The 27880-nt window shown below is 39.6% G+C and overlaps 1 protein-coding gene across 1 annotated transcript in view; it reads left to right on the plus strand.

Annotated features, from left to right (window-relative positions):
• LOC128658018 (putative deoxyribonuclease tatdn3-A) overlaps positions 1–27880 on the plus strand; it is a 92447-nt gene that overhangs the window by 59990 nt on the left and 4577 nt on the right. Inside the window, exons 5-9 of the mRNA XM_053712461.1 lie at positions 4630–4692; positions 7503–7612; positions 9730–9785; positions 13373–13485; positions 18225–18305. Coding sequence (XP_053568436.1) covers positions 4630–4692; positions 7503–7612; positions 9730–9785; positions 13373–13485; positions 18225–18305 — 423 coding nt within the window. The remainder of the gene's footprint in view (positions 1–4629; positions 4693–7502; positions 7613–9729; positions 9786–13372; positions 13486–18224; positions 18306–27880) is intronic.

Consider the following 27880-nt stretch of genomic DNA (forward strand, 5'->3'; position numbering starts at 1 on the left):
GTGTACAAAATTCCAACAGCTAAAGTGCATCTTGATTGGGGAGCGGGAAAGGGGGCTGTGAACGTGGGCATAATGGATAATTTACCTGCCGAAGTACTACTGGGCAATGATTTGGGCCCCATGACTTCTGCCTATGCTCCAGTATGCAACAACGAGGCGGACCCAGTGACTACACGGGCCCAAGCCCGGACGGAGCGAGAACTCTCACCAGTGCGGGAGACACAGGTAAGACCTACCCCGACATTGCCTGACATGTTAGGCCCCATACCCTGGGACACCCCAGATGCTTTCGAGACAGAGTCTAAGACTGACCCGACCTTACAAAAGTACCGGGAACGAGCAGAGACCGGAGGGGGCGGGGCAGATAATGAAACATTCTTATGGGAAAAAGGGAAACTATACCGCTGGACAGAGAAAAGGGGACAGCGTAGGCGACAGCTGGTAGTGCCCCACAAATACCGTCAAGAAATCCTCAAGATAGGCCATGACATCCCCTTAGCAGGCCACCTAGCTGTAACCCGTACCCTACACCGCATTACTCACACGTTCTTTTGGCCAGGGGTACACGCCGACGTTAGAACTTACTGTAACACCTGCGATGTGTGTCAACGAGTAGGAAGGCGAGGCGATCACCCTAAAGCCCATCTAGTAAATATGCCCATTGTAGAGGAACCCTTCAGCCGGGTTGCTATTGACCTAGTGGGACCACTGGCTACCCCTAGTCCCTCCGGTAAGCGCTACATTCTTACCGTAGTGGACTACGCTACCAGGTACCCAGAGGCTGTCGCCCTATCCAACATACAAGCGGATACGGTAGCGAATGCACTAGTACAGGTGTTCTCCCGGGTAGGATTTCCAAAAGAAATCCTATCCGACCGAGGCACCCAATTTACGGCTGAATTGACCCAACAACTCTGGCAGGTTTGCAAAATTAAGTCCCTCCTGAGCTCCCCATACCACCCCCAGACGAACGGGCTGTGTGAGAGGTTCAATGGGACCCTCAAGCAAATGCTCAAGACGTTCACTCAGGAATACCGAGACTGGGAACGCTTCCTGCCGCACCTCCTTTTTGCTTATCGGGAGGTGCCCCAGGAAACGACAGGGTTCTCTCCCTTCGAGTTGCTCTACGGAAGAAAGGTACGGGGACCCCTAAACCTGATCCGGGAGCACTGGGAGGGAGAGATGGAGACTGACGGTGTCCCCATTGTGCCATACGTGCTGGAACTCAGGGACCGAATGGAGCAATTAGCCAAATCCGTGCGGGCTAATCTCCAGTCGGCCCAGAGAAGACAGAAAGTATGGTACGATCGGGGGGCCCGAAAGAGAATCTTTACCATAGGACAAAAGGTGTTAGTACTTAAGCCGGTGAAGACAGACAAATTGCAGGCGTCCTGGCAGGGCCCCTACCAGATCGTAGAGAAAAGGGGAGACACCACTTATGTGATAGCTAGCTGCCACGACAACAATCTTAGAAAGACATTCCATGTAAACATGCTCAAGGAATATTTTGAGCGACCAGAGAACGTGACGGCCGTATGTTGTTCCCCTCAGGAAGGCCCCGACAGTCTACCCATTCCAGACCTATTAGAAAAGAGTCTCCTCACAGGTATAGTGGCTCAGGTTCAGATAGGAGACCGACTTAGCCCCACTGAAAGGGAGCAGCTCAACCAACTCCTACAGTCCAAACACCTCACCTTCTCCCCGAAGCCAGGGTACACTACTTTAACCACCCACCAGGTAGATACTCCGGGACAAGCTCCCTTGCGCCAGGCTCCGTACCGAATCCCCGAAGCAGTTAGGATAGGAATGAAGAAGGAGATCGATGAGATGCTCCAACTCGGGGTAATTGAGCCCTCCGATAGTCCCTGGGCCTCCCCAGTTGTCTTGGTGCCCAAGAAAGATGGGACCACCCGGTTCTGCGTAGACTATCGGAGGCTCAATGAAAAGACCGTGACGGACGCTTACCCTATGCCCAGGGTAGACGAGCTACTCGATCGTATAGCCAGGGGAAATTACCTGACCACTATTGACCTCTGCAAAGGTTACTGGCAGATTCCCCTGGCCCCGGAGGCTATCCCCAAGTCGGCATTCGTCACCCCATTCGGCTTATATCAGTTTAGGGTAATGCCGTTTGGGATGAAGAATGCCCCAGCTACATTCCAGCGCTTGGTGGATGGGCTCCTGGATGGCTTCCAGAGTTTTGCTTGCGCCTACCTGGACGACATAGCGATCCACAGTGAGTCATGGGAGGACCACTTAGCTCACATAGGAATGGTTCTGGATCAGATCCGGGCGGCTGGCCTGACTCTGAAGCCAGAAAAATGCCACTTTGGGATGGCCGAGGTACAGTACCTGGGTCACCGGGTGGGGTGTGGAAAGCAGCGACCAGAGCCGGCCAAGATAGAAGCTGTCGCCAATTGGCCCACCCCCATCACTAAGACTCAGGTCCTAGCCTTCCTGGGCACGGCAGGGTACTATAGACGGTTCGTACCAGACTACAGCACACTTGCCAAACCCCTGACTGACTTGACCAAGAAGAACTTACCTCGACAGGTCCTGTGGTCTCCCCACTGTGAAACGGCTTTCCAGGCTCTCAAAAATGCTCTAATTAACGCTCCTGTCTTGGCGGCTCCAGCCCTTAACAAACGTTTTATCGTCCACACAGATGCTTCCATGTTCGGGCTGGGAGCCGTCCTCAGCCAAGTAGGCGAAGATGGAGGGGAGCATCCAGTTGCCTACATCAGCCGGAAGCTCCTGCCCCGCGAAGTCAGCTATGCAGCGGTCGAAAAGGAGTGTTTGGCTTTGGTGTGGGCATTAAAGAAATTGACTCCCTATTTATATGGGCAGGAGTTCACTCTGGTCACCGACCATAACCCGTTGGTGTGGCTGAACCGGGTCTCTGGAGATAATGGCAGGCTATTACGTTGGAGTTTATCGTTGCAACCCTTCAATTTCACCATTACTTACAGACCTGGGAAACAGAATGGCAACGCCGACGGGTTGTCCAGACAAACCGACCTCAGCCCCGCATAACCAGCGGTCTGGACAGCCTTAGTCTGCCCCGAAAAGGGGTCAGACCGTGTCTGCCAGAGTGTTCCACAGAAAGGGAGCACTGTTACAGAAGCATTAGTTATTTTGTTGTGAAGAAACTTATTTCCCAGCAGCAATGCCTGAACCAGCCAAGCCAGCGCCTAAGAAGGGCTCCAAGAAAACTGTAACAAGTATCATTTCATAAAGGGTTAACTCTGTTCAGTTTTGAGAAAACTATTTTCTGAGGCAGGTTTCCTAGCATATTGTGTACTGTAATTAAGTTTGTGATAAGCATTCACTGCTAGGTGATAAGAAGGACTCAATTGTTTTCTTGTGTGTACTTGTTATCTGCGGTGGCCTGTCCAAGGGCTTTGTCTAAATGTGTGATGGGGGATTTTATGCTTCCCCCCCTGGGAGTGCCCTGTGTGCATGTAACCTAAATAAAAAGCAGGCTGGGCATCCCAGTCCTCAGTTCTTGGTTGTCCCTCAATCGCAGCGTTGACTCGTTTTTGTGGGCAGAAGGGTATCCTAGCTGTACTACAGCTAAGGGGGATTATTCTACATTTGCGAGACTCATATAGAATACTATGGAAAGCAGTTTCTCCCCTCTTCAGCAATAGGAATCCAGGCTACTAAGCGGTCCATCTCTCAGCGAGACTAAGGGTAACCGTAACAGTGCTCTTTGTTGAAGAGTATACTTACTAGGTGGGCTAATGAACAGCAATGCACTTCTGGGAGCTAGCTGGTGATTAGTATGTCTCTTGTCATTGACTCACCTGACCTGCTACACCCTGCTTTTAAGCCTACCTTGGTTTACTCTTCAACAAATGATACCAAATGAATGGAGTAAATTTAATAACAGAAGGAAATTTAAATGTGTCTCAGCCACTGTATGTAAATTTAATTCTGATTTTCATATCCATTTAAAGAAACACTCACATGTCTTTATCTTTGGGTATATTGTAATGACAGTCTTGTGGGCCAATTTACTAAAGTGCGGACGAACATGATACGATGTAGCGTACCATGTCTGTCGCACATCGATAAATGCCAACAGCATGCGCTGTCGTCATTTATCATTGCACAAGCAGTTTTGGTGAACTGCTTGTGCAATGCCAATCCCTGCAGATTCACGGCCAATCGGCCGCTAGCAGGGGTTGTCAATCAGCCCGATCGTATAGGATCATGCGGATTGAAGACCGCAGCCTCAGAGGCAGCGGACAAGTTATGGAGCAACGGTCTTTAGACCGCTGCTTCATAACTACTGTTTCCAGCAAGCCTGAAGGCTCGCGCGGAAACAGGGGCATCAAACTCCATTCGGAGCTTGATAATTCGGCCCCTTGAACTGAAGAGAACTAAGCAAATTTGATAATAGAACTAAATTGGATATTTATTTATTTTTAAATTGCATTCTCTGTCTTTATCATTTGTTTTCTCTAATAAGAAATCTATTATTTCAGCCCATAGTGGTCTTCCTCAGAATGACAGATCAACAGAAACCATATGCTATGGAGATACTTTTTGTTCCATTTTTCAAATGAACTCACTAGCCTATTCAATTCCCACTTTCTTAAATTCCATACTTTTTGTATTGTGCAGGACCTGGAATCTGCTGTTCCAATGTTTGACAAGTATAGCAATAAACTGGTGGCTATAGGAGAGGTAAATAAATTACTGTGTCTGTCTGTACTTCCACACTAGTATTACCTGTCGCTCAGCATGATAATTGTAATTAAGGAATTCCTTATAAATGCTGGATAGACTTGTAACCTGAGGAGTTTATTGCTACTTATAAGTTTCTAATAGGTGACATTTCATTCTTTTCAAATACATATATTTAGTTTTTCTTGCAGTTTTCACATTCAGACCCATTCCAAAATATTAAGAAAAAAAGCTTGATAACCCATCTACTATATTTCTCTTGCAAGGTGTATCCAGTCCACGGATTCATCCTTACTTGTGGGATATTCTCATTCCCTACAGGAAGTGGCAAAGAGAGCACACAGCAAAGCTGTCCATATAGCTCCCCTTCTGGCTCCGCCCCCCAGTCATTCTCTTTGCCGCTCTAACAAGTAGCATCTCCACGGGAGGGTAAAGTGAATGTGGTGTTAGATCTAGAGAGCTGTGGCTTCCACTTGGGCTTTCAAGAATAAGGCTTCTGTTGAACAGATTTGTAAGGCAGCGACTTGGTCTTCACTGCATAATTTTGCCAAATGTTACAAATTCGATACTTTTGCTTCTTCGGAGGCTATTTTTGGGAGAAAGGTTTTGCAAGCAGTGGTGCCTTCCGTTTAAGGTACCTGCCTTGTTCCCTCCCTTCATCCGTGTCCTAAAGCTTTGGTATTGGTATCCCACAAGTAAGGATGAATCCGTGGACTGGATACACCTTGCAAGAGAAAACAGAATTTATGCTTACCTGATAAATTACTTTCTCTTGCGGTGTATCCAGTCCACGGCCCGCCCTGGCAATTAAGTCAGGTTAAAATTTCTTGTTTAAACTACAGTCACCACTGCACCCTATGGTTTCTCCTTTTTCTCCTAACCGTCGGTCGAATGACTGGGGGGGCGGAGCCAGAGGGGGAGCTATATGGACAGCTTTGCTGTGTGCTCTCTTTGCCACTTCCTGTAGGGAATGAGAATATCCCACAAGTAAGGATGAATCCGTGGACTGGATACACCGCAAGAGAAAGTAATTTATCAGGTAAGCATAAATTCTGTTTTTTCAAAGACATTCATACCATAAAAACAACCCCCCATAGCTTGCATAGGGATAATTAGACCCTGGTATTCCAATCAATAAGAAGTTTTTCAGAAGATTTTTAGACCATTTAGATTTTTCTTTTCGGATACATCTTAACCTGTTTTGAATGGCATTTCTTGGCGGTTTGCAAAGCTTTTATTATTTATTTTTTCAATGTTAAGGCTTTTGAACATGCTCCATTCACATGTTAATAAGTCAAAAACACTACTTTTTAGTGCAATTCCCTACAAAATGTCCTTTTAAGGGAAATTGTTAGAGTAGGTTTTAGTGTTAGTATAGGGTTTTTTATTTTGGTTCGGGTTTTTTATTTTCCGGGACTTTAGTTTTAGGATAGGCATAACTGGGGTATTTTATTTTTGGTAGTGTAATTTTAGTATATTGTCAATTTCTGTTACTTAGGGGGTATTAGTTTAGGGGTCTGGGGAGCAAGCTTTTAGGGTTTAAGTAGAGTAGGGGTTAATACATTCTGGGATGTTTGCAGTGGGCTTATGGCAGTGTAGGGGTTTAGGGGTTTAAAGGTTGGGGGGGGGGTGTTTGTGATGTTGTATCTTGGATACCTAGCCATGCTTTGTATTTTAATGGATACAATAAAAGTTTTTGTTTTTAAGCAGTGGCACACCATATTGTGCTCGTTATATTGTGAACTTATTTTAGGGGTTAAGTAGAGTAGGGGTGTTTGCTGTGGGCTAATGGCATAGTAAGGGTGTGTTAGTGGTGGGCTTGTGTCGGTGTAGGGGTTAAGTAGAGTTGGGGTGATTGTGTTGCATATGTGGCGGTGTAGGGGTAAATAGGTATATTTATTAGGCATCGCCACCTATTCAGATGTATAGTAAACTGCTTCTTGGCGATGCTGCCTTTAAACATTGATGCTCAACATTGCAGCGGATCCATTTGGAATATATTGTTGCATCGCATGACTTTTAGTCATCAGGGCCTTAGTGCGGTTGTGATATCTGAACTCCAGAAGTTAGCGCCCCTAAATCTTTTGCTTACATGTTAACTTTTTATTTTCAACTTGTAATACCAGCGGAAACATGGGAGCGCTATTAATTTACCTTAAATGCAGTTAGCAATAAAAAAATTATTGCTGCACTTGTAATCTAGGCCATATGTGGGTAATTGTTACATTTGTATATAGAGCGTAGGGATGGGTGAATATTTTGCAACATTAAAAATGTTAAAAAAAATTTTATGCATTCGTCCATTCAAATCAAATCTAAAATGTTTATCAAACATTCTAACATTATAATTTTAAATACTATTTGAATTTTAATTAACATTGGGTAATATTCGTTAGAATATTCAAGTTTTATGTTTATTTTCAACTATAAAATAAGAATTTTTAAAAACTTATTTGAAATAATGCAAATATACACATTCAAATTTGAAAATTAACATTCAAATTCGAAAAATAATATTCAAATTTTAAAATAACATTTGAATTTGAAAATATTCAATAATCGAAAATAACATTCGAAAATAACATTCGAAAATTGATTTTTGAATTTTAAAGAATTTTTGTTTCTATTGATATTTAATTGGGTAAAACTAATATTCAAAGGAATATTTTTTCTACCATTCGAATTTTGATTTAGTCACATTCGCCCATCACTAGAGTGTCAGATGTATCAAAATCTATATACAGTACACCTTTGTTCACTTCTCCTCATAGCTCAATAGTGTTAAACATATTCCCTGTGTTTCTGTGCAGATTGGCTTGGACTTCACTCCATGGTTGGCCTCAACTTCAGAAAAAAGAGAACAGCAGATGAAGGTTTTTCAGATGCAGTTGGACATTGCAAAAAACTTTGACCTGCCTGTGTCAGTATAAACTGTATTACGTACTCTTCTGAAAGGCTTGGGCAGTATCACTAAAATTAAATGAATATTTTAACGTAAAAAATACAATTCTGTTTAATTAAAAGCATTCCGTTTTTTAAACTAAATCCATTTTTTTAACTGTGCGTTTAACCCCTGCTCGTGGCTGAAGGACATGGCTAGTGAGCCAATTAGGGATTAAACACATACTGAAAAACAGAGCATTTGTTTAAAAATTAAAACACTGTAGCAATATAGAGCTGAAATGTTGGTGAGGCATATGTACAATTATTTATTTATTTGGTATTTGCTGTTCTATATAAACCTATCCTATTAAACACACAGGAGTACAGTGATGCATTATTTAAAAACTTTTGTTGTCATAATAACTAATATAAATCCAAATAAAACTATACTACAAACTTAAAGTGATAGTAAATTATATTGAATGTAAGTAAAAATGTGTAAGCTGTATGGTAACTGATATGTTTATTTTCTTCAATGTGAAATACAACGTTATAAAAGTATCCTTTTTATTGCACAAAGTCTTGCTCTTCCCTCTGCCGCTTCATTTTATTGCTTTGTAGTGTATTGATGAAGAGAGCGGTACCCTCCCGCTCCCACTCTCTACGTAGTACACTCCCAATGATTATGACTAATGCGGCAAAAGAGAGGACCACTATAGTGCATGTGTACTACTGATAGAGACAGAAACACATAGGGAACAGTGAGCCCTATGGCTAAACAGATTATTGGGTACTGCTGCAAAACTTCACAAGAACAAAAACTGTGGAGCGAGGGGGGCTGTTGGAAGATTTGGCAGTAAGTGAGAAACAATATTAAACATAGACGATTTATAGTAAATTTAAGAAAAATAATTTATTAGCACAATTTAAATGTAAATAATACAAAAGTTGAATTGCATTAGCACTAACTTTACTATCACTTTAATTTATATAAGGGTACAGTGCACATTAAGGGCCAGATTACGAGTGGTGCTCTAACAGTTACGTGCAAGAGAAAAGGAGTTATCGCGGGTGTTTGAACGCATCATGTTTTTTGCTTGTATTACAAGCTGAAATTAAACGCAAACGCTTCAGCGCAATTGAAGTAAGCGCATGTCAGGATAGTTTTCAGAGCTCTGGTTAACTGTTTTGTGAAACAAAAAAGTGTCACAGTTAAACTCGAAATAACACTATCTAATAAAAAATAAAATAAAATATTGCACAAAAAAAAGTTATAAGGGCTCAAAGATATGAGATCTCAGGTGTTACAAAAAAAAGGCCTGCAAAGGGCTTTAAATGTTACTGCAAAGGGCTTTAAATGTTACTGCAAAGGGCTTTAAATGTTACTGCAAAGGGCTTTAAATGTTACTGCAAAGGGCTTTAAATGTTACTGCAAAGGGCTTTAAATGTTACTGCAAAGGGATTTAAATGTTACTGCAAAGGGCTTTAAATGTTACTGCAAAGGGCTTTAAATGTTACTGCAAAGGGCTTTAAATGTTACTGCAAAGGGCTTTAAATGTTACTGCAAAGGGCTTTAAATGTTACTGCAAAGGGCTTTAAATGTTACTGCAAAGGGCTTTAAATGTTACTGCAAAGGGCTTTAACATTTTTTTGTGCGCATTGGGTTAGCACTCTGGCCAAAACTGTTTACTTTCAACTTCCAATACGAGTGCTAACTGACGTGCAAATAAGGCTTACTTCTTGCGGAGTTAGCGCGTGAGCAGGAGCGTTAAATACCGCTCCACTTTTAATCTGGCCCTTAATGTTCTATAGACTAGAGATATTACATATGCAAAAAAAAGAGAGATTCATATTTTGCACTCAATTAAATTATATTTCTTTATTAGCCAAACAGAGGCGCCGGCATTAAAAGGAAGTTTGCAGGATACGCAAATGTACCCACATCATAACTCTTTTGCTAGTCACATAACTTTACAGGGGTTATTAAACATAGTAAAACAAATCTATTTCTTTAGTTACATAATTTATTTTTTCCTTTAATAGAGATATTTTATTAATATTCATGGGTATACTTAAAAGGAAAAAAAAAATGATTTTACCGAAAGAATGTTTTTCCCCCCTTTTTTAATATAAAATATATTTTTCCATCTATAGAAATGTTCATTCCCGTTCTGCTGGAAGGCAAACAATAACTTTTCTCAAGGAGCAAGGTAAGCTGTTTCATTTCTATTAACAATAAAATTCTTGCAGAAACAACGATAGGTGATAGCTATATAAATAATATTATTAAAGGGATATGAAACACAATATTTTTTCTTTCCTGGTTCAGATAGAGCAGGCAATTTTAAGCAACTTTCTAATTACTCCTATTATCATTTTTTCTTTGTTCACTTGGTATCTTTATTTAAAAAGCAGGAATCTAAGCACCTGGGTAGTGCTTGCTGAATGGTGGCTAAATGTATTTGAGAAACAGTTAACCAGAGCTCTGGGGATGCGCTATCCCAACATTTGTTAAGTTTAATTGTGCTCAAGTGATCGCATTTACTTTCAACTTGTAATACGAGTGATAAATCCAACATGCGCAAACACATGTGATAAACCCCTTTTTGCTTACACGTAACTGTTAGCGCACCACTCGTAATCTGGCCCATAAGGAGCAATATTCATATTCCTGTACCATTCGTTTGGCATCATGAATGACATTATGTGTTTCCAATAATTATTGTACTATTGCTTGTCTGTACCTGTGTTTAAGTCCTACAAAGGTGGCATATGTACATAGCTGTTAATCACCAGCCATGTTCAGGACTGACTTACACTGTGTTTAACTCCTTTGTGTGGGTGAACACGAATGTTTAGATAAGACATATGAGATGCATTAGAGACATATGAGATGCATTAGAATCTAATGCATTAGATCATTTTGTTTTTGTAGCTTTAGTACATTTGAATGGGAACTATAACATTTTTGTTTTATGTCACTTAATTTCCATGTCAACCATTTTTATCATTGCAGTCCATCAAGTCTAAATAGACAATTCATCTTTTGATCTATTTTAGGCCCAGGTAAAATCAATTAACAAACAAATCTACATGCGAAACACAGCTGTAAAGGGATGTAAAAAAATTCTTATGTAAAATATTTCAAATTGATAGAAGACTTAGAAATTATAATTTAACCAAAGCAAAAAAAGGAATATTTAGTGTAGTAAAACAATGATATTTTCATATGGCAAAGTGTAACTCACATTAGTCAAGCTATGAGGTAAAATAAAAGCCAAGTAAAAAATGATAAAATGTATAGTATAATTTAAAAATGATAGCACATATGGTATCAACGAGTCTGTTTTAAAATGCTAAAAACCTGATGTAAAGTCCTGTAAATGTGACTTCATCCTCAGAGGTAAGTGTTGTAGAAACATTTGGTTATAACAGCCATGTTGTAACTTAAGTTTCCCTCGATTATTTTATCTCCTCCCCTTGTGCCAGGGACAATTATAAATTAGCTGATAAAGTAACAATCTCTGCTTGCCACCAAACAACCAGTATTGATCACTGAAAACAGCAGAGGTCACAGTTGGGCCAGTAATGACATCATGCTCGTCTAAAGGCTGTGATCAAAGATAACAAATGTAGACATGATGACCTTGAGTTTGTCACAACACAAAAGGGCTTGATCAGGTTGAAATTACAGTAACAACTTACCAAAGGACCAGAGGTAGGGAGTGTGGCTTAATCAGGCAATAAGATAATCAATAGGAGTGACCATTCATAGTCTAAGAAAAAGGCCAAAAATCTGCAACCGGAAACTGTTAAAGGGTACAAAATATTTGTTGTACAAGAGTGCCAGCCAAATGGCAGGTCCCAGCTGGTTTAAATAGTTTGCTAATTGCCTCATGTTTCAGCTGAGGAATACAAGTATAAGCATTAGTCAAAGTTACTAGGTTCAAGAATCCATTCCAAAACACAGCCACGTGACTCAGTTGTTGTAAAGGTGGAATAGAGAGAACTAGATAACCTTTAGATTCTAGGTTTCAAATTCAACCTATGATGAATTTGCAGAGTTTGTCCATGTTGATTGTATTGTAAGCTCTTAGTAGAAGCAGACAAACTATCCTTTTTAGTAATTATCTTTATTCCTTGAGAACTGTACAAATATTAATAATATATTTTAGTTTATTTAATTAATTATTTCATATTTAGCCTAATCAAGAAACAACAGTAAACTGATCATTTGAACATTGAGTTTTATGTTTTAACAGTGCAAGGGAAACAGATTAATAAAAAAATGTAATAAAGGGACACTGTACCCAAAAAATTTATTTTGTGATTCAGATTGAGCATGAAATTTTAAGCAACTTTCTAATTTACTCCTATTATCAAATGCTCTTTATTCTCTTTGTATCTTTATTTGAAATGCAAGAATGTAAGTTTAGATGCCGGCCCATTTTTGGTGAACAACCTGGGTTGTCCTTGCTGATTGGTGGATAAATTCATCCACCAATAAAAAAGTGCTGTCCAGAGTACTGAAACCAAAAAAAAGCTTAGATGCCTTCATTTTCAAATAATGATAGCAAGAGAACGAAGAAAAATTGACAATAGGAGTAAATTAGAAAGTTGCTTAAAATTGCATGCTCTTTCTGAATTACAAAAGAAAAAAATTAGGTTCAGTGTCCCTTTAACTGAAATAATCCTTCTGTTTGTCCTTTAGTAAGTCAAGGCTTCTGAGTAATATACACTGTTTGAATATGAGGTACGATAGGCAGCCATATTAGGTAAGGATTATGTGCCTTTTCCTTAGTGACTATGGCTACTGTGTGTCCAGCATATGAATTCATGTAACTCAGAAGCCCCTTTATTATTAAAGGGACAGTCTATACTAAAATTGTAATTGTTTAAAAAGATAGATAACGCCTTTGCTACCCATTCCCCAGCTTTGCACAACCAACATTGATATATTAATATACTTTATAACATTTAAACCTCTGAATTTCTGTCTGTTTCTAAGCCACTACAGACAGACTCTTATCTCATGCTTTTGTATTTGAGACTGCTAGTTCATGTGGGTCATATAGATAACATTGTGTTCATGCCCGAGGAATTATTTAAGAGTTAGCATAACACAGTACTAAAGGCAAGTCAATAGATAAAAAATAACAAGTCATGTGATCAGGGGGCTGTCAAAAGATGCTCAGATAAAAGGTTATCACAGAGGTAAAAAGTATATTAATATAACTGTGTTGGTTATGCAAAACTGGGGAATGGGTAATAAAGGGATTATCTATCTTTTAAAACAATAACAATTATATTGTAGACTTTCCCTTTAAAGGAGTAAGCAGCAGATTACCCACACTACACAGGAGACATCCTCTTTTACAAACAAAATGAACTCTCCTCTAACTTCTCACAGCTGAAGTCCAGGCGTGTATGGATGGATCATGTAACCCCACTAGACAACAATGGATCATTGATTTGTACTTATTTGGAGAGCATAGTACCGGGAAAGGATTATGCTATTGAACTACCCCTCAAAATGTGTTGCCCTCCTAAATGCTTCTGCTCTAAACATAGACCTAATTGACCTAACCATATATGCCACTAATCTGACCTAATCTGCCCATGTAGTCTTCTAAACAATCATGATTATTCGCATTGTAGTATTATAGAACTGCTGTAGTTTATTCTTCAAGTACTAAGTGAAATACAGATTTTCTTGTGATTGGAGTATTTAAACCACACATCTACAAAGTACATATTATTTGGTCAAGGAATAGAGCTTGTGATGTGTGTTTTTTAGGTGTTCAGAAGGCGTTGCTGCACAACTTTGCTGGTAGGCCTTCCTCAGCACTGGAGGGAGTGCAGGCCGGATACTACTTCTCCTTCCCCCCTGCAGTGGCCAGAAATGATCAAGTAAGACCATAAAGGTGGTGTACAAATTATACAGGTAGATACATTATTACAGGGGGACCTAGAATTTGTGAGCTGGGGTCTATTTGTTTACAAGGCCAGACTGGGAATAAAAAGCAGCCCTTGAAAAAAGAAAGACCAGACATATTTTCTGTTGAGTCCTTAGAATACACAAACCTCATTTGTCTCAAGGTAGTTACTGGGATACAGTTACTCCAAATTTCATCCATGACTCCCTTTCACAGTGTAGAAATTATTATCCACTGTGATCTGGAAAACACACTCTTGCTCACACACACACAGATGGAAATACACTGTAGTGTATAATATGCCTCAAACATAGATAAATGCAGAATACATTAAAAAGATTTATTTATAAAAACAGTAATCACTCACACACAGCTTAACTAATCAGATACTAAAGGAACATGAAGCCCAATATTTTTATAAACCTTTCTGATTCAGATAGAGCATGCAATTTAATTAAAAGTACAGAGACTCATATTTTGCTTGACGCTTCTTTTACCATTCACAGCAGGGATTAGAGCATAAACATAGAGAAAAGTTAGTAAATCCAGCTTTTAATACATAGAAACAGAAAAAAATAGAACTAATGTGCACGAGTTGAAAAATCCGAAAGCAGCCAACTGGAACTGTTGTAGTGCCCATATGCTGACCAAAGAACTCCCCAACCTCCTCTACATTTTACTGCTCTGAGAAAACAAAGTTACAGTTTGTTGGTCTCTATATTTACTGCTTTTAATATTAAAATGTCCTTATTTTCTTCTTAGTTTGTTCTTATTGTATTTCCTCTTTTATATTTTAACTTATTGCCTTCCCTCTTGTTCCCTTTTTACTCTCTCTCATTTTCTGTTTATTTTCCTATCATAAATATTCTCTTTCTTTCAGACAGGTGGTGAGAGTCCACAATCCATTACTCCTGGGAATTACTCTTCCTTACCACTAGGAGGAGGCATAGATTCCAAAACCCCAAGAGCTCTATAAAACCCCTCCCACCTCAGTTACCTCAGTCTTTACTTTGGGCCGAATTATCATTGTGCGAGCGGACATGATCTGCTGCACATCGATAAATGCCGACAGCATACGCTGTCTGCATTTATCATTGCACCAGCAGTTCTTGTGAACTGCTGGGGCAATGCCGGCCCCTGCAGATTCGCGGCAGACCGGATCATTAGGCAATCCGGATCATTAGGAGTTGCCCAGGTAACTCACCTCCTGTTTAAGGACTGGGGATCTCCAACGGTCAGCACCTGTGCTCCAATACAGCAGCTACAACGACTCCAAAATGTAATACTCTAAAGCTTGGCAGACTGCTTTCAGGCTGATGAAACAGTATCATTACTGAGAAACGCGTTGCTGGTCACTTTGTGTTTTAACATTAAACACTTGTTTTTAATGCTACCTGTACATTACTTGAGTCTTCTTAAAGCAGTCTGCCAAGCTTTAGAGTATTAGCTTTTAGAGTCGTTGTAGCTGATGGATTCGAGCACAGGTGCTGACCATTGCAGATCCCCAGTCAATGAGATGGGCGGGGAGTTACCCGGGCAACTCCTAATGATCGTTTCTGCCTGTTTTGCACTTTCATAAGTGCTTTACCGAATGTGAGTGCAAGCATTTTATTTTTATATACACTTTGGCATACCCTCACAGTATTACGCTATGTGTCGCCTTCTCTAACCTCTTTCTAGGATATTTATATAGGTATAAGTATATATATAGATATATGTTGAAATATTTAATTATGAATAAATAGAACATATTCCAATATGTTATAAATATTCATATTTTCATATTGGGTTAGCGCAATTGCGAAAATGCGATCCTGTTTGCGCGATATTGAGATGATATTTTTTTTCCACTTTTTTTTTCTCAATTAACTTCTATGGGGGAATACGTGAACACGCACGCAATATTGGATGTTCAGATTTTTGTGCTAGTATATATATAAGTTCCAGAACCAAGCACTCACATTTCCAAACTGTATGTACAGCTGCCCAGGTGCACATTAATATTATATATATATATATATATATATATATATATATATATATATATATATATATATATATTTTATTTTTTTTTATATACGCTTTCTATAGGAGTTTCATGGGAGCAACCTGTTTTTTAATGGGGAAACACTGCCGTGAGTTTCTAATTATAAAAGAAATATCCTTCATCTTAGGTGCACCTTTTCACACATTCCAGTCTCGACAGCATTCCAGTGGCAAGGTTTTCAATTGTAAGAAATCTACTGACTGTACAGTGAATGTTAGTTTAAATATCAGTTATTTGAACTGTTACTACAGAAACCATTTTCACTTTTAGTGAATGCACATTTTATGTTGTGTAAATATGCTTTGAATACACACCACTACTTCACTGTCGACATCCAAGTTCATTGGCTATGTGGGTGGATTTTTGAACAGGCAGCGATCCATATTGTTTCTATGGAATGCACATCGCCATTTGTTGGGACAGAGAGGGTCAGCCCACCTTTTTAATAAAATATCTCCAGAAGCACGGATTATGAGACTGGCACGACAACAAAAGGCTATTTCTTGTGGGTCTGACCATGCTTTTATCATTGAGGCCTCAGTCTGGAAGGTCTAATGTGCCAGTCACTAAAAAGTCTGTGCACAGTTAAATAAAAACAAGCTCTTTATGTCTGATGGTGACATAATAGGTTAATGTCTTCATGTCCGCTCTCCAAACTATGCAACATTCTCAATATAAAATAGCACTTCCAAAAGAAAGCATTTAAACTCTGATCCTCAAATTACAAGTAAAGTAAGACCCTTATGTCAGCCCCACTGTAGACTTGTAGTTGTCAGGCACCAGCACTCCTGCTTTTATAGACGTCCAGAAGACAGGAAGTGTTTCTTCCCCACCCCTTATAGACAAACAAAAATGTCAGAGAGTAATCGTTTAAATTTCTAAGTACATTTTGTCATCTAGTTCCACCCACTCTACTTCTAAGGAGGAATTTAATGTTATGGACTCCCAATCATATGACCTTTCACATTAATCTATAGATTCTGATTTCAATTTTTTTTTACAATTCAAATCATATCAGAGAGCCTTCTCAACTAAGACCCCTTATTTTAGGGATGCTCAGAGCAGGCGGACAGGTTATGGAGCAGCAGTCTTTACACAACGCTGATTCATAACTGGTGTTTCTGGCGAGCCTGCAGGCTCGCCAGAAACACGGGGCCTCAAGCTCTATCCAGAGCTTGATAGATAGTCCCCTAAATCTCACAAATTCTTATCTAATGGCCCCAACTCACAAGGATCACAGAAAATACATTAAATTTTTCTGGGATCAGATTCTATGGCAACTGGCATGTCTCCCTTTCGGTATTTCCTCGGCACCGTGGATTTTCACCAAATTTGTTAAATCAGACAGTAACAGTTTGGCTCAATGGAATGCATTTAATTATTTATTTTCACGACATCCTCTTTATGAATCAAGAATATTCTTTATTATTAGAACATCTCCACCTCACAGTGTCCCTTCTCATGAACATTGGGTTTATTGTAAACAATGAAAAACAGTACTGACTCCTTGTCAGGAAATTATTTTTAAGTCCTCCTGCAGAAAAAAATCAGGAACACCAAAAAAGAAATGACAAACTATAAAGAAACCTTCTATTTCCCTCAGAACCTTGGCCAGGATCCTCTCATCCTCGATCCAGGATATTTTTCTTACCCCTTTACATTACAGAGCCACTCAATGTCAAAAGATTTCCAACCTCCACAAACGTTTTCCTTACTATCATCACATATCCCTTTGTGATGCTTCTTTGAAATTTTGTTAGTGGCTTTCCAACTTAGAAGCATGGAAAGGAAGAGGCATCTTCGGAAGAGCTCCAGATTTGATAATAGCATTATTATTATTATATTGTTGTGGTCCATCAATTACTTTTTGTAAATGGACTCTTCCTGAAGAACTTTTGGTGGGATCCATTGTGGTCAAAAGTTTTGCGAATTCCATTCATCTCACTGGCAAGTCCATTCTGTTGAGCTTGCACAACATTTCTGTAGTCAGGTACCTCATTTGCCTTAGAGACAAAGGGGTCAATTTATTAAACCCCTGGCGGACAAGATTCACTATAATATATGCTGTTGGCATTTAACATTGCATAAGCATTTCACAAGAAATGCTTGTGTAATGACGCCCCCTGCACATTCGCGGCCAATCGGCCGCTAGCAGGGGGTGTCAATCATCCCAATCGTATCTGATCGGGATGATTGCAGTCCGCAACTTCGGGCGGATTTAGCAGCATCCGCTGCTTAATAAATCTACCATATTCCATCACAAAGTTAGTATAATCAGGATTGGAAACAACTTTCCAATTTACTTTATTATCTAATTTGCTTTTGTTCTTTGGTATCCTTTTTTAAAAAGCATACCTATGTAGGAGAAGTAACACACTACTAGTAACTAACTGCTGTTTGGTAGCTACACATATATTCCTGATCTCATTTGCTCACACACAGTGTTCACATAGTTCCCAGTAGTACATTGTTGATCCTTTATCTAAGGATACCAAGATAATGAAGCAAATTTGATAATATAAGTCAATTTAAAAGTTGTATAAATTGTGTGCACTGTCTGAATAATGAAAGAAAACATATAGGATTTTATGTCCCTTTAATCATATACGTAAAAGAAGAATTATGGGTTGATAAAATTTGACTGTTTGCTCTTTTATGAATTCTAGAGGGCCAAATTAATAAGGCAAATTCCCTTGGAGAACATCTGCTTGGAGACTGATTCACCATCACTTGGATTACAGAAGCAGGTCAGTGAGTTTATGTTCTGCTTCAACCCTACAGAACTTGTTAAACTTAAAGGGGCAGTCAAGGTTGAAATAAAGTTCCCTTTAATAGGTTCCTAATAAGTAGCGAGTGCTCTAGCCAATCTGATATGGGTTGGTTAGACCACTCACTGCTAATTAACCCCTTAGTGACCAGAGCACTTTTCCATTTTCTGTCCGTTTGGGACCAAGGCTATTTTTACATTTTTGCGGTGTTTGTGTTTAGCTGTAATTTTCTTCTTACTCATTTACTGTACCCACACATATTATATACCGTTTTTCTCGCCATTAAATGGACTTTCTAAAGATACCATTATTTTCATCATATCTTATAATTTACTATAAAAAAAATGATAAAATATGAGGAAAAATGGAAAAAAACACACTTTTTCTAACTTTGACCCCCAAAATCTGTTACATATCTAAAACCACCAAAAAACACCCATGCTAAATAGTTTCTAAATTTTGTCCTGAGTTTAGAAATACCCAATGTTTACATGTTCTTTGCTTTTTTTGCAAGTTATAGGCCCATAAATACAAGTAGCACTTTGCTATTTCCAAACCATTTTTTTCCAAAATTAGCGCTAGTTATATTAGAACACTGATATCTTTCAGGAATCCCTGAATATCCCTTGACATGTATATATTTTTTTTTAGTAGACATCCCAAAGTATTGATCTAGGCCAATTTTGGTATATTTCATACCACCATTTCACCGCCAAATGCGATCAAATACAAAAAATTGTTCACTTTTTCACAAATTTTTTCACAAACTTTAGGTTTCTCACTGAAATCATTTACAAACAGCTTGTGCAATTATGGCATAAATGGTTGTAAATTCTTCTCTGGGATCCCCTTTGTTCAGAAATAGCACACATATATGGCTTTGGCGTTGCTTTTTGGTAATTAGAAGGCCGCTAAATGCCACTGCGCACCACAAGTGTATCATGCCCAGCAGTTAAGGGGTTAATTAGGGAGCTTTTAGGGAGCTTGTAGGGTTAATTTTAGCTTTAGTGTAGTGTAGTAGACAACCCCAAGTATTGATCTAGGCACATTTTGGTATATTTCATGCCACCATTTCACCGCCAAATGCGATCAAATTAAAAAAAACGTAAAATTTTTCACAATTTTAGGTTTCTCACTGAAATCATTTACAAACAGCTTGTGCAATTATGGCACACATGGTTGTAAATGCTTGTCTGGGATCCCCTTTGTTCAGAAATAGCAGACATATATGACTTTGGCGTTGCTTTCTGGTAATTAGAAGGCCACTAAATCCTGTTGCGCCTCACACGTGTATTATGGCTAGCAGTGAAAGGGTTAATTAGGGAGTTTGTAGTGAGCTTGCAGGGTTAATTTTAGCTTTAGTGTAGAGATCAGCCTCCCATCTGACACATCCCACCCCCTGATCCCTCCCAAACAGCTCCCTTCCCTCCCCCACCCCACAATTGTCCCCGCCATCTTAAGTACTGGCAGAAAGTCTGCCAGTACTAAAATAAAAGGGTTTTAAAAAAAAAATGAATTTTTTTTTTAGCATATTTACATATGCTACTGTGTAGGATCCCCCCCTTAGCCCCCAACCTCCCTGATCCCCCCCAAAACCGCTCTCTAACCCTCCCCTCTGCCTTATTGGGGGCCATCTTGGGTACTGGCAGCTGTCTGCCAGTACCCAGTTTACAATAAAAAGTGCTTTTTTTTTTGTTTTTTTGTTTTTTTGTTTTTTTCTGTAGTGTAGCTTCCCCCCCCCCCACCCCCCACAGACAAACCCCCACCACCTTGCTGATTGTTTTAATTTTAAATGTTTTTTATATTTTTTATTTCCCCATTTTCTGCAGTGTAGCGGTTCCCACCCGCTCCCTCCCCGTGCACGCGCCCGCCCCCACCCTCCCGTGCACGCGCGCGCGCGCCCCCAGCCACCCCCGCCCACGATCCCGCCCCCCTTCACATCCACAGGGCCATCGATGGCCGCCACCCGCCTCCCGGTCCGGCTCCCACCCACCAACACAGGGAGCAACCGATCTCCGGTGCAGAGAGGGCCACAGAGTGGCTCTCTCTGCACCGGATGACTTAAAAAGGTTATTGCAGGATGCCTCCATATCGAGGCATCACTGCAATAACCGGAAAGCAGCTGGAAGCGAGCAGGATCGCTTCCAGCTGCTTTCCACACTGAGGACGTGCAGGGTACGTTCTCAGGCATTAACTGCCTTTTTTCTGAGGACGTACCCTGCACGTCCTCAGTCGTTAAGGGGTTAAAATATAAAATGCAGACGCATTGGGGACAGAGAAATGGGCACCTTCTGAAGAGCAATTTCTAAGGTAAAAAAATATTATAAAAGGCAAGTTTGGATACTTTTTAAGGAGTTCTATTTTATGGTGCTTAGGGACCTATGAACCCCTTGAACCAAAACAACGTATATATACGTCATGCAGTACTTTGACCATCAGACCGCATTATGTATATATACATTGCGGCTTCAGGAAGTGATAGCTGATGATCCTGAGCTGCAGGCATCTGTCTGAATATAGTGGGTTCCAAATGAAGGCAGATGCCTGATCGTTACAGACAGTAACACTGTGTGTCGCCATCTGTAATGATCATTTGCTGGTGCCGGCGGGAGGTGTGGGTGCCCAGCTTGGGAGGGGCGGGATCCTACCTGCAGAATTTTTTTTGGGAGGGATGAGGCAGGACTGGGCGGGACCCTGAGCTATGAAGCATGGAATAAAAGGTAGAGCAAGGGATCGGTATATGCTGCCTCATAGAGGGTGTGGGGGATCACTACACTACAGAAAAGTAAAATAAAGTGTAAAAAATATATGCACATATACGGTTGCACTGTTTCTGGGCAGGGAGTGTATATAGCAACACTAGGAACCAGTAATAGTGGTTCCTTGTCATGTGATCTCTGCAATAGGTTATTGGAGTGATGACGTTGGCTAAAATTTAACAAAAATAAAAAATAAAGTAACGATTCCTGCCTGACAACTACCCAGTTGCAATTTTGCTTCCAGTCAAGCAGGATCATTACTCTATAGCTGAAAAGTTTTTCTAAAAACTATTGACAACACATCAATAACCCAACAGCTTTTTTTTAAAGCCACCAATCAGCAAGTGCTAGCCAGGTGCTGAAATAAAAATGGGCTTTCATTCTACCTTCCTGCTTTTCAAATAAAGATACCAAGAGAACGAAGACAAATTGATAATAGGAGTACATTAGAAAGTTGCTTAAAACTGCTCTATCTGAATCATAAAAGAAAAATGTGGGTTTAATATCCCTTTAATGAATTATTTAGAGTATATCATAAATTGTTACATATGTTTGTTGTGTTCTTTTTTCCCACTTGTTCCATGTGATGTAAAACAATAAACATTAACAACTTAATTTTTTCTAAAATATTTTTTAACAAAGGAAATACAATTTTATAACTCTTTTGCGCAGTAAATAAGAAGGGCAACCTATTAGCTGATAAAGGGGGCTGCAAGTGCACTGTTTGCTGCAGCTCTGCCCGAATGTCAAAGGTTTAAATGTGTGGAAAGTTAAAGGGACAGTAAACCTAAAAAACAATGTTATATAATTCTGCACATAGTGCAGGATTATATAACATTATTTCTTTCATGTAATTAGCAAGAGTCCATGAGCTAGTGACGTATGGGATATACATTCCTACCAGGAGGGGCAAAGTTTCCCAAACCTCAAAATGCCTATAAATACACCCCTCACCACACCCACAAATCAGTTTTACAAACTTTGCCTCCTATGGAGGTGGTGAAGTAAGTTTGTGCTAGATTCCACGTTGATATGCGCTCCGCAGCAGGTTGGAGCCCGGTTTTCCTCTCAGCGTGCAGTGAATGTCAGAGGGATGTGAGGAGAGTATTGCCTGTTTGAATGCAATGATCTCCTTCTACGGGGTCTATTTCATAGGTTCTCTGTTATCGGTCGTAGAGATTCATCTCTTACCTCCCTTTTCAGATTGACGATATACTCTTATATATATATACCATTACCTCTGCTGATTTTCGTTTCGGTACTGGTTTGGCTTTCTACAACTTGTAGATGAGTGTCCTGGGGTAAGTAAGTCTTATTTTCTGTGACACTCTAAGCTATGGTTGGGCACTTTGTTTATAAAGTTCTAAATATATGTATTCAAACATTTATTTGCCTTGACTCAGGATGTTCAACATTCCTTATTTTCAGACAGTCAGTTTCATATTTGGGATAATTCATCTGAATCAATCATTTTTTTCTTACCTTAAAATTTGACTTTTCCCTGTGGGCTGTTAGGCTCGCGGGGGCTGAAAATGCTTCATTTTATTGCGTCATTCTTGGCGCAGACTTTTTTGGCGCAAATTTTTTTTTCTGTGTCCAGCGTCATACGTGTCGCCGGAAGTTGCGTCATTTTTTACGTTCTTTTGCGCCAAAAGTGTCGGCGTTCCGGATGTGGCGTCATTTTTGGCGCCAAAAGCATTTAGGCGCCAAATAATGTGGGCGTCTTATTTGGTGCTAAAAAAATATGGGCGTCATTTTTGTCTCCACATTATTTAAGTCTCATTATTTATTGCTTCTGGTTGCTAGAAGCTTGTTTACTGGCATTTTTTTCCCATTCCTGAAACTGTCATTTAAGGAATTTGATTAATTTTGCTTTATATGTTGTTTTTTCTATTACATATTGCAAGATGTCCCACGTTGCAACTGAGTCAGAAGATACTTCTGGAAAATCGCTGCCTGGTGCTGGAGCTACCAAAGCTAAGTGTATCTGCTGTAAACTTTTGGTAGCTGTTCCTCCAGCTGTTGTTTGTATTGAATGTCATGACAAACTTGTTAATGCAGATAATATTTCCTTTAGTAAAGTTCCATTACCTGTTGCTGTTCCGTCAACATCTAATGCTCAGAGTGTTCCTGATAACATAAGAGATTTTGTTTCTAAATCCATTAAGAAGGCTATGTCTGTTATTCCTCCTTCTAGTAAACATAAAAAGTCTTTTAAAACTTCTCATTGTTCAGATGAATTTTTAAATGAACATCATCATTCTGATTCTGATAGTGGTTCTTCTGGTTCAGAGGATTCTGTCTCAGAGGTTGATGCTGATAAATCTTCATATTTATTTAAAATGGAATTTATTCGTTCTTTACTTAAAGAAGTCCTAATTGCATTAGAAATTGAGGATTCTGGTCCTCTTGATACTAAATCTAAACGTTTAGATAAGGTTTTTAAATCTCCTGTAGTTATTACAGAAGTTTTTCCTGTTCCTGGTGCTATTTCTGAAGTAATTTCCAGGGAATGGAATAATTTGGGTAATTCATTTACTCCTTCTAAACGTTTTAAGCAATTATATCCTGTGCCATCTGACAGATTAGAGTTTAGGGACAAAATCCCTAAGGTTGATGGGGCTGTCTCTACTCTTGCTAAGCGTACTACTATTCCTACGGCAGATGGTACTTCCTTTAAGGATCCTTTAGATAGGAAAATTGAATCCTTTCTAAGAAAAGCTTATTTGTGTTCAGGTAATCTTCTTAGACCTGCTATATCTTTAGCGGATGTTGCTGCAGCTTCAACTTTTTGGTTGGAAGCTTTAGCACAACAAGTTACAGATCATAATTCTCATAGCATTATTATTCTGCTTCAACATGCTAATAATTTTATTTGTGATGCCATCTTTGATATCATTAGAGTTGATGTCAGGTATATGTCTCTAGCTATTTTAGCTAGAAGAGCTTTATGGCTTAAAACTTGGAATGCTGATATGTCTTCTAAGTCTACTCTGCTTTCCCTTTCTTTCCAGGGCAATAAATTATTTGGTTCTCAGTTGGATTCTATTATCTCAACTGTTACTGGAGGGAAAGGAACTTTTTTACCTCAGGATAAAAAGTCTAAAGGTAAATTCAGGTCTAATAATCGTTTTCGTTCCTTTCGTCACAACAAGGAACAAAAGCCTGATACAGTTTGGAAACCATCTCCAGTCTGGAATAAATCCAAGCCTTTTAGAAAATCAAAGCCAGCTCCCAAGTCCACATAAAGTTGCGGCCCTCATTCCAGCTCAGCTGGTAGGGGGCAGATTACGTTTTTTCAAAGAAATTTGGATCAATTCCGTTCACAATCTTTGGATTCAGAACATTGTTTCAGAAGGGTACAGAATTGGCTTCAAGATAAGGCCTCCTGCAAAGAGATTTTTTCTTTCCCGTGTCCCAGTAAATCCAGCGAAGGCTCAAGCATTTCTGAAATGTGTTTCAGATCTAGAGTTGGCTGGAGTAATTATGCCAGTTCCAGTTCTGGAACAGGGGCTGGGGTTTTATTCAAATCTCTTCATTGTACCAAAGAAGGAGAATTCCTTCAGACCAGTTCTGGATCTAAAAATATTGAATCGTTATGTAAGGATACCAACATTCAAAATGGTAACTGTAAGGACTATCCTGCCTTTTGTTCAGCAAGGGCATTATATGTCTACAATAGATTTACAGGATGCATATCTGCATATTCCGATTCATCCAGATCACTATCAGTTTCTGAGATTCTCTTTCCTAGACAAGCATTACCAGTTTGTGGCTCTGCCGTTTGGCCTAGCAACAGCTCCAAGAATTTTTACAAAGGTTCTCGGTGCCCTTCTGTCTGTAATCAGAGAACAGGGTATTGTGGTATTTCCTTATTTGGACGATGTCTTGGTACTTGCTCAGTCTTCACATTTAGCAGAATCTCATACGAATCGACTTGTGTTGTTTCTTCAAGATCATGGTTGGAGGATCAATTTACTAAAAAGTTCATTGATTCCTCAGACAAGGGTAACCTTTTTGGGTTTCCAGATAGATTCAGTGTCCATGACTCTATCTTTGACAGACAAGAGACGTCTAAAATTGATATCAGCTTGTCGAAACCTTCAGTCACAATCATTCCCTTGGTTAGCCTTATGCATGGAAATTCTAGGTCTTATGACTGCTGCATCGGACGCGATCCCCTTTGCTCGTTTTCACATGCGACCTCTTCAGCTCTGTATGCTGAACCAATGGTGCAGGGATTACATGAAGATATCTCAATTAATATCTTTAAAACCGATTGTACGACACTCTCTGACGTGGTGGACAGATCACCATCGTTTAGTTCAGGGGGCTTCTTTTGTTCTTCCGACCTGGACTGTAATTTCAACAGATGCAAGTCTTACAGGTTGGGGAGCTGTGTGGGGGTCTCTGACGGTACAAGGGGTTTGGGAATCTCAGGAGGTGAGATTACGATCAATATTTTGGAACTCCGTGCAATTTTCAGAGCTCTTCAGTCTTGGCCTCTTCTAAAGAGAGAATCGTTCATTTGTTTTCAGACAGACAATGTCACATCTGTGGCATACATCAATCATCAAGGAGGGACTCACAGTCCTCTAGCTATGAAGGAAGTATCTCGAATTCTGGTTTGGGCGGAATCCAGCTCCTGTCTAGTTTCTGCGGTTCATATCCCAGGTATAGACAATTGGGAAGCGGATTATCTCAGTCGCCAAACGTTGCATCTGGGCGAATGGTCTCTTCACCCAGAGGTATTTCTTCAGATCGTTCAAATGTGGGGACTTCCAGAAATAGATCTGATGGCTTCTCATCTAAACAAGAAACTTCCCAGGTATCTGTCCAGATCCAGGGATCCTCAAGCGGAAGCAGTGGATGCATTGTCACTTCCTTGGAAGTATCATCCTGCCTATATCTTTCCGCCTCTAGTTCTTCTTCCAAGAGTGATCTCCAAGATTCTGAAGGAATGCTCGTTTGTTCTGCTGGTAGCTCCAGCATGGCCTCACAGGTTTTGGTATGCGGATCTTGTCCGGATGGCTTCTTGCCAACCGTGGACTCTTCCGTTAAGACCAGACCTTCTGTCGCAAGGTCCTTTTTTCCATCAGGATCTCAAATCCTTAAATTTAAAGGTATGGAGATTGAACGCTTGATTCTTAGTCAAAGAGGTTTCTCTGACTCTGTGATTAATACTATGTTACAGGCTCATAAATCTGTATCTAGAGAGATATATTATAGAGTCTGGAAGACTTATATTTCTTGGTGTCTTTCTCATCATTTTTCCTGGCATTCTTTTAGAATTCCGAGAATTTTACAGTTTCTTCAGGATGGTTTAGATAAAGGTTTGTCTGCAAGTTCCTTGAAAGGACAAATCTCTGCTCTTTCTGTTCTTTTTCACAGAAAGATTGCTATTCTTCCTGATATTCATTGTTTTGTATAAGCTTTGGTTCGTATAAAACCTGTTATTAAGTCAATTTCTCCTCCTTGGAGTTTGAATTTGGTTCTGGGGGCTCTTCAAGCTCCTCCGTTTGAACCTATGCATTCATTGGACATTAAATTACTTTCTTGGAAAGTTTTGTTCCTTTTGGCCATCTCTTCTGCCAGAAGAGTTTCTGAATTATCTGCTCTTTCTTGTGAATCTCCTTTTCTGATTTTTCACCAGGATAAGGCGGTGTTGCGAACTTCTTTTGAATTTTTACCTAAGGTTGTGAATTCCAAAAACATTAGTAGAGAAATTGTGGTTCCTTAATTATGTCCTAATCCTAAGAATTCTAAGGAGAAATCATTGCATTCTTTGGATGTAGTTAGAGCTTTGAAATATTATGTTGAAGCTACTAAGACTTTCCGAAAGACTTCTAGTCTATTTGTTATCTTTTCCGGTTCTAGGAAAGGTCAGAAGGCCTCTGCCATTTCTTTGGCATCTTGGTTGAAATCTTTAATTCATCATGCTTATGTCGAGTCGGGTAAAACTCCGCCTCAAAGGATTACAGCTCATTCTACTAGGTCAGTTTCTACTTCCTGGGCGTTTAGGAATGAAGCTTCGGTTGATCAGATTTGCAAAGCAGCAACTTGGTCTTCTTTGCATACTTTTACTAAATTCTACCATTTTGATGTGTTTTCTTCTTCTGAAGCTGTTTTTGGTAGAAAAGTACTTCAGGCAACTGTTTCAGTTTGATTCTTCTGCTTATAATTTCAGTTTTTTTTCATTATAAAATTTAAATTATTTTGGGTGTGGATTATTTTTCAGCGGAATTGGCTGTCTTTATTTTATCCCTCCCTCTCTAGTGACTCTTGCGTGGAAAGATCCACATCTTGGGTAGTCATTATCCCATACGTCACTAGCTCATGGACTCTTGCTAATTACATGAAAGAAAACATAATTTATGTAAGAACTTACCTGATAAATTCATTTCTTTCATATTAGCAAGAGTCCATGAGGCCCACCCTTTTTGTGGTGGTTATGATTTTTTTGTATAAAGCACAATTATTCCAATTCCTTATTTTTTATGCTTTCGCACTTTTTTCTTATCACACCACTTCTTGGCTATTCATTAAACTGATTTGTGGGTGTGGTGAGGGGTGTATTTGTAGGCATTTTGAGGTTTGGGAAACTTTGCCCCTCCTGGTAGGAATGTATATCCCATACGTCACTAGCTCATGGACTCTTGCTAATATGAAAGAAATGAATTTATCAGGTAAGTTCTTACATAAATTATGTTTTTAGTGCTATCATTATTAAACCTTTTTTTCCATTTTAATTTTTTTTTAAATATGGCGCTTTTACAGACCCGCTCTCTGCTCTCT

The sequence above is a fragment of the Bombina bombina genome, chromosome 4 (genome assembly GCF_027579735.1).
Source record: "Bombina bombina isolate aBomBom1 chromosome 4, aBomBom1.pri, whole genome shotgun sequence".
NCBI lineage: Eukaryota > Metazoa > Chordata > Amphibia > Anura > Bombinatoridae > Bombina > Bombina bombina.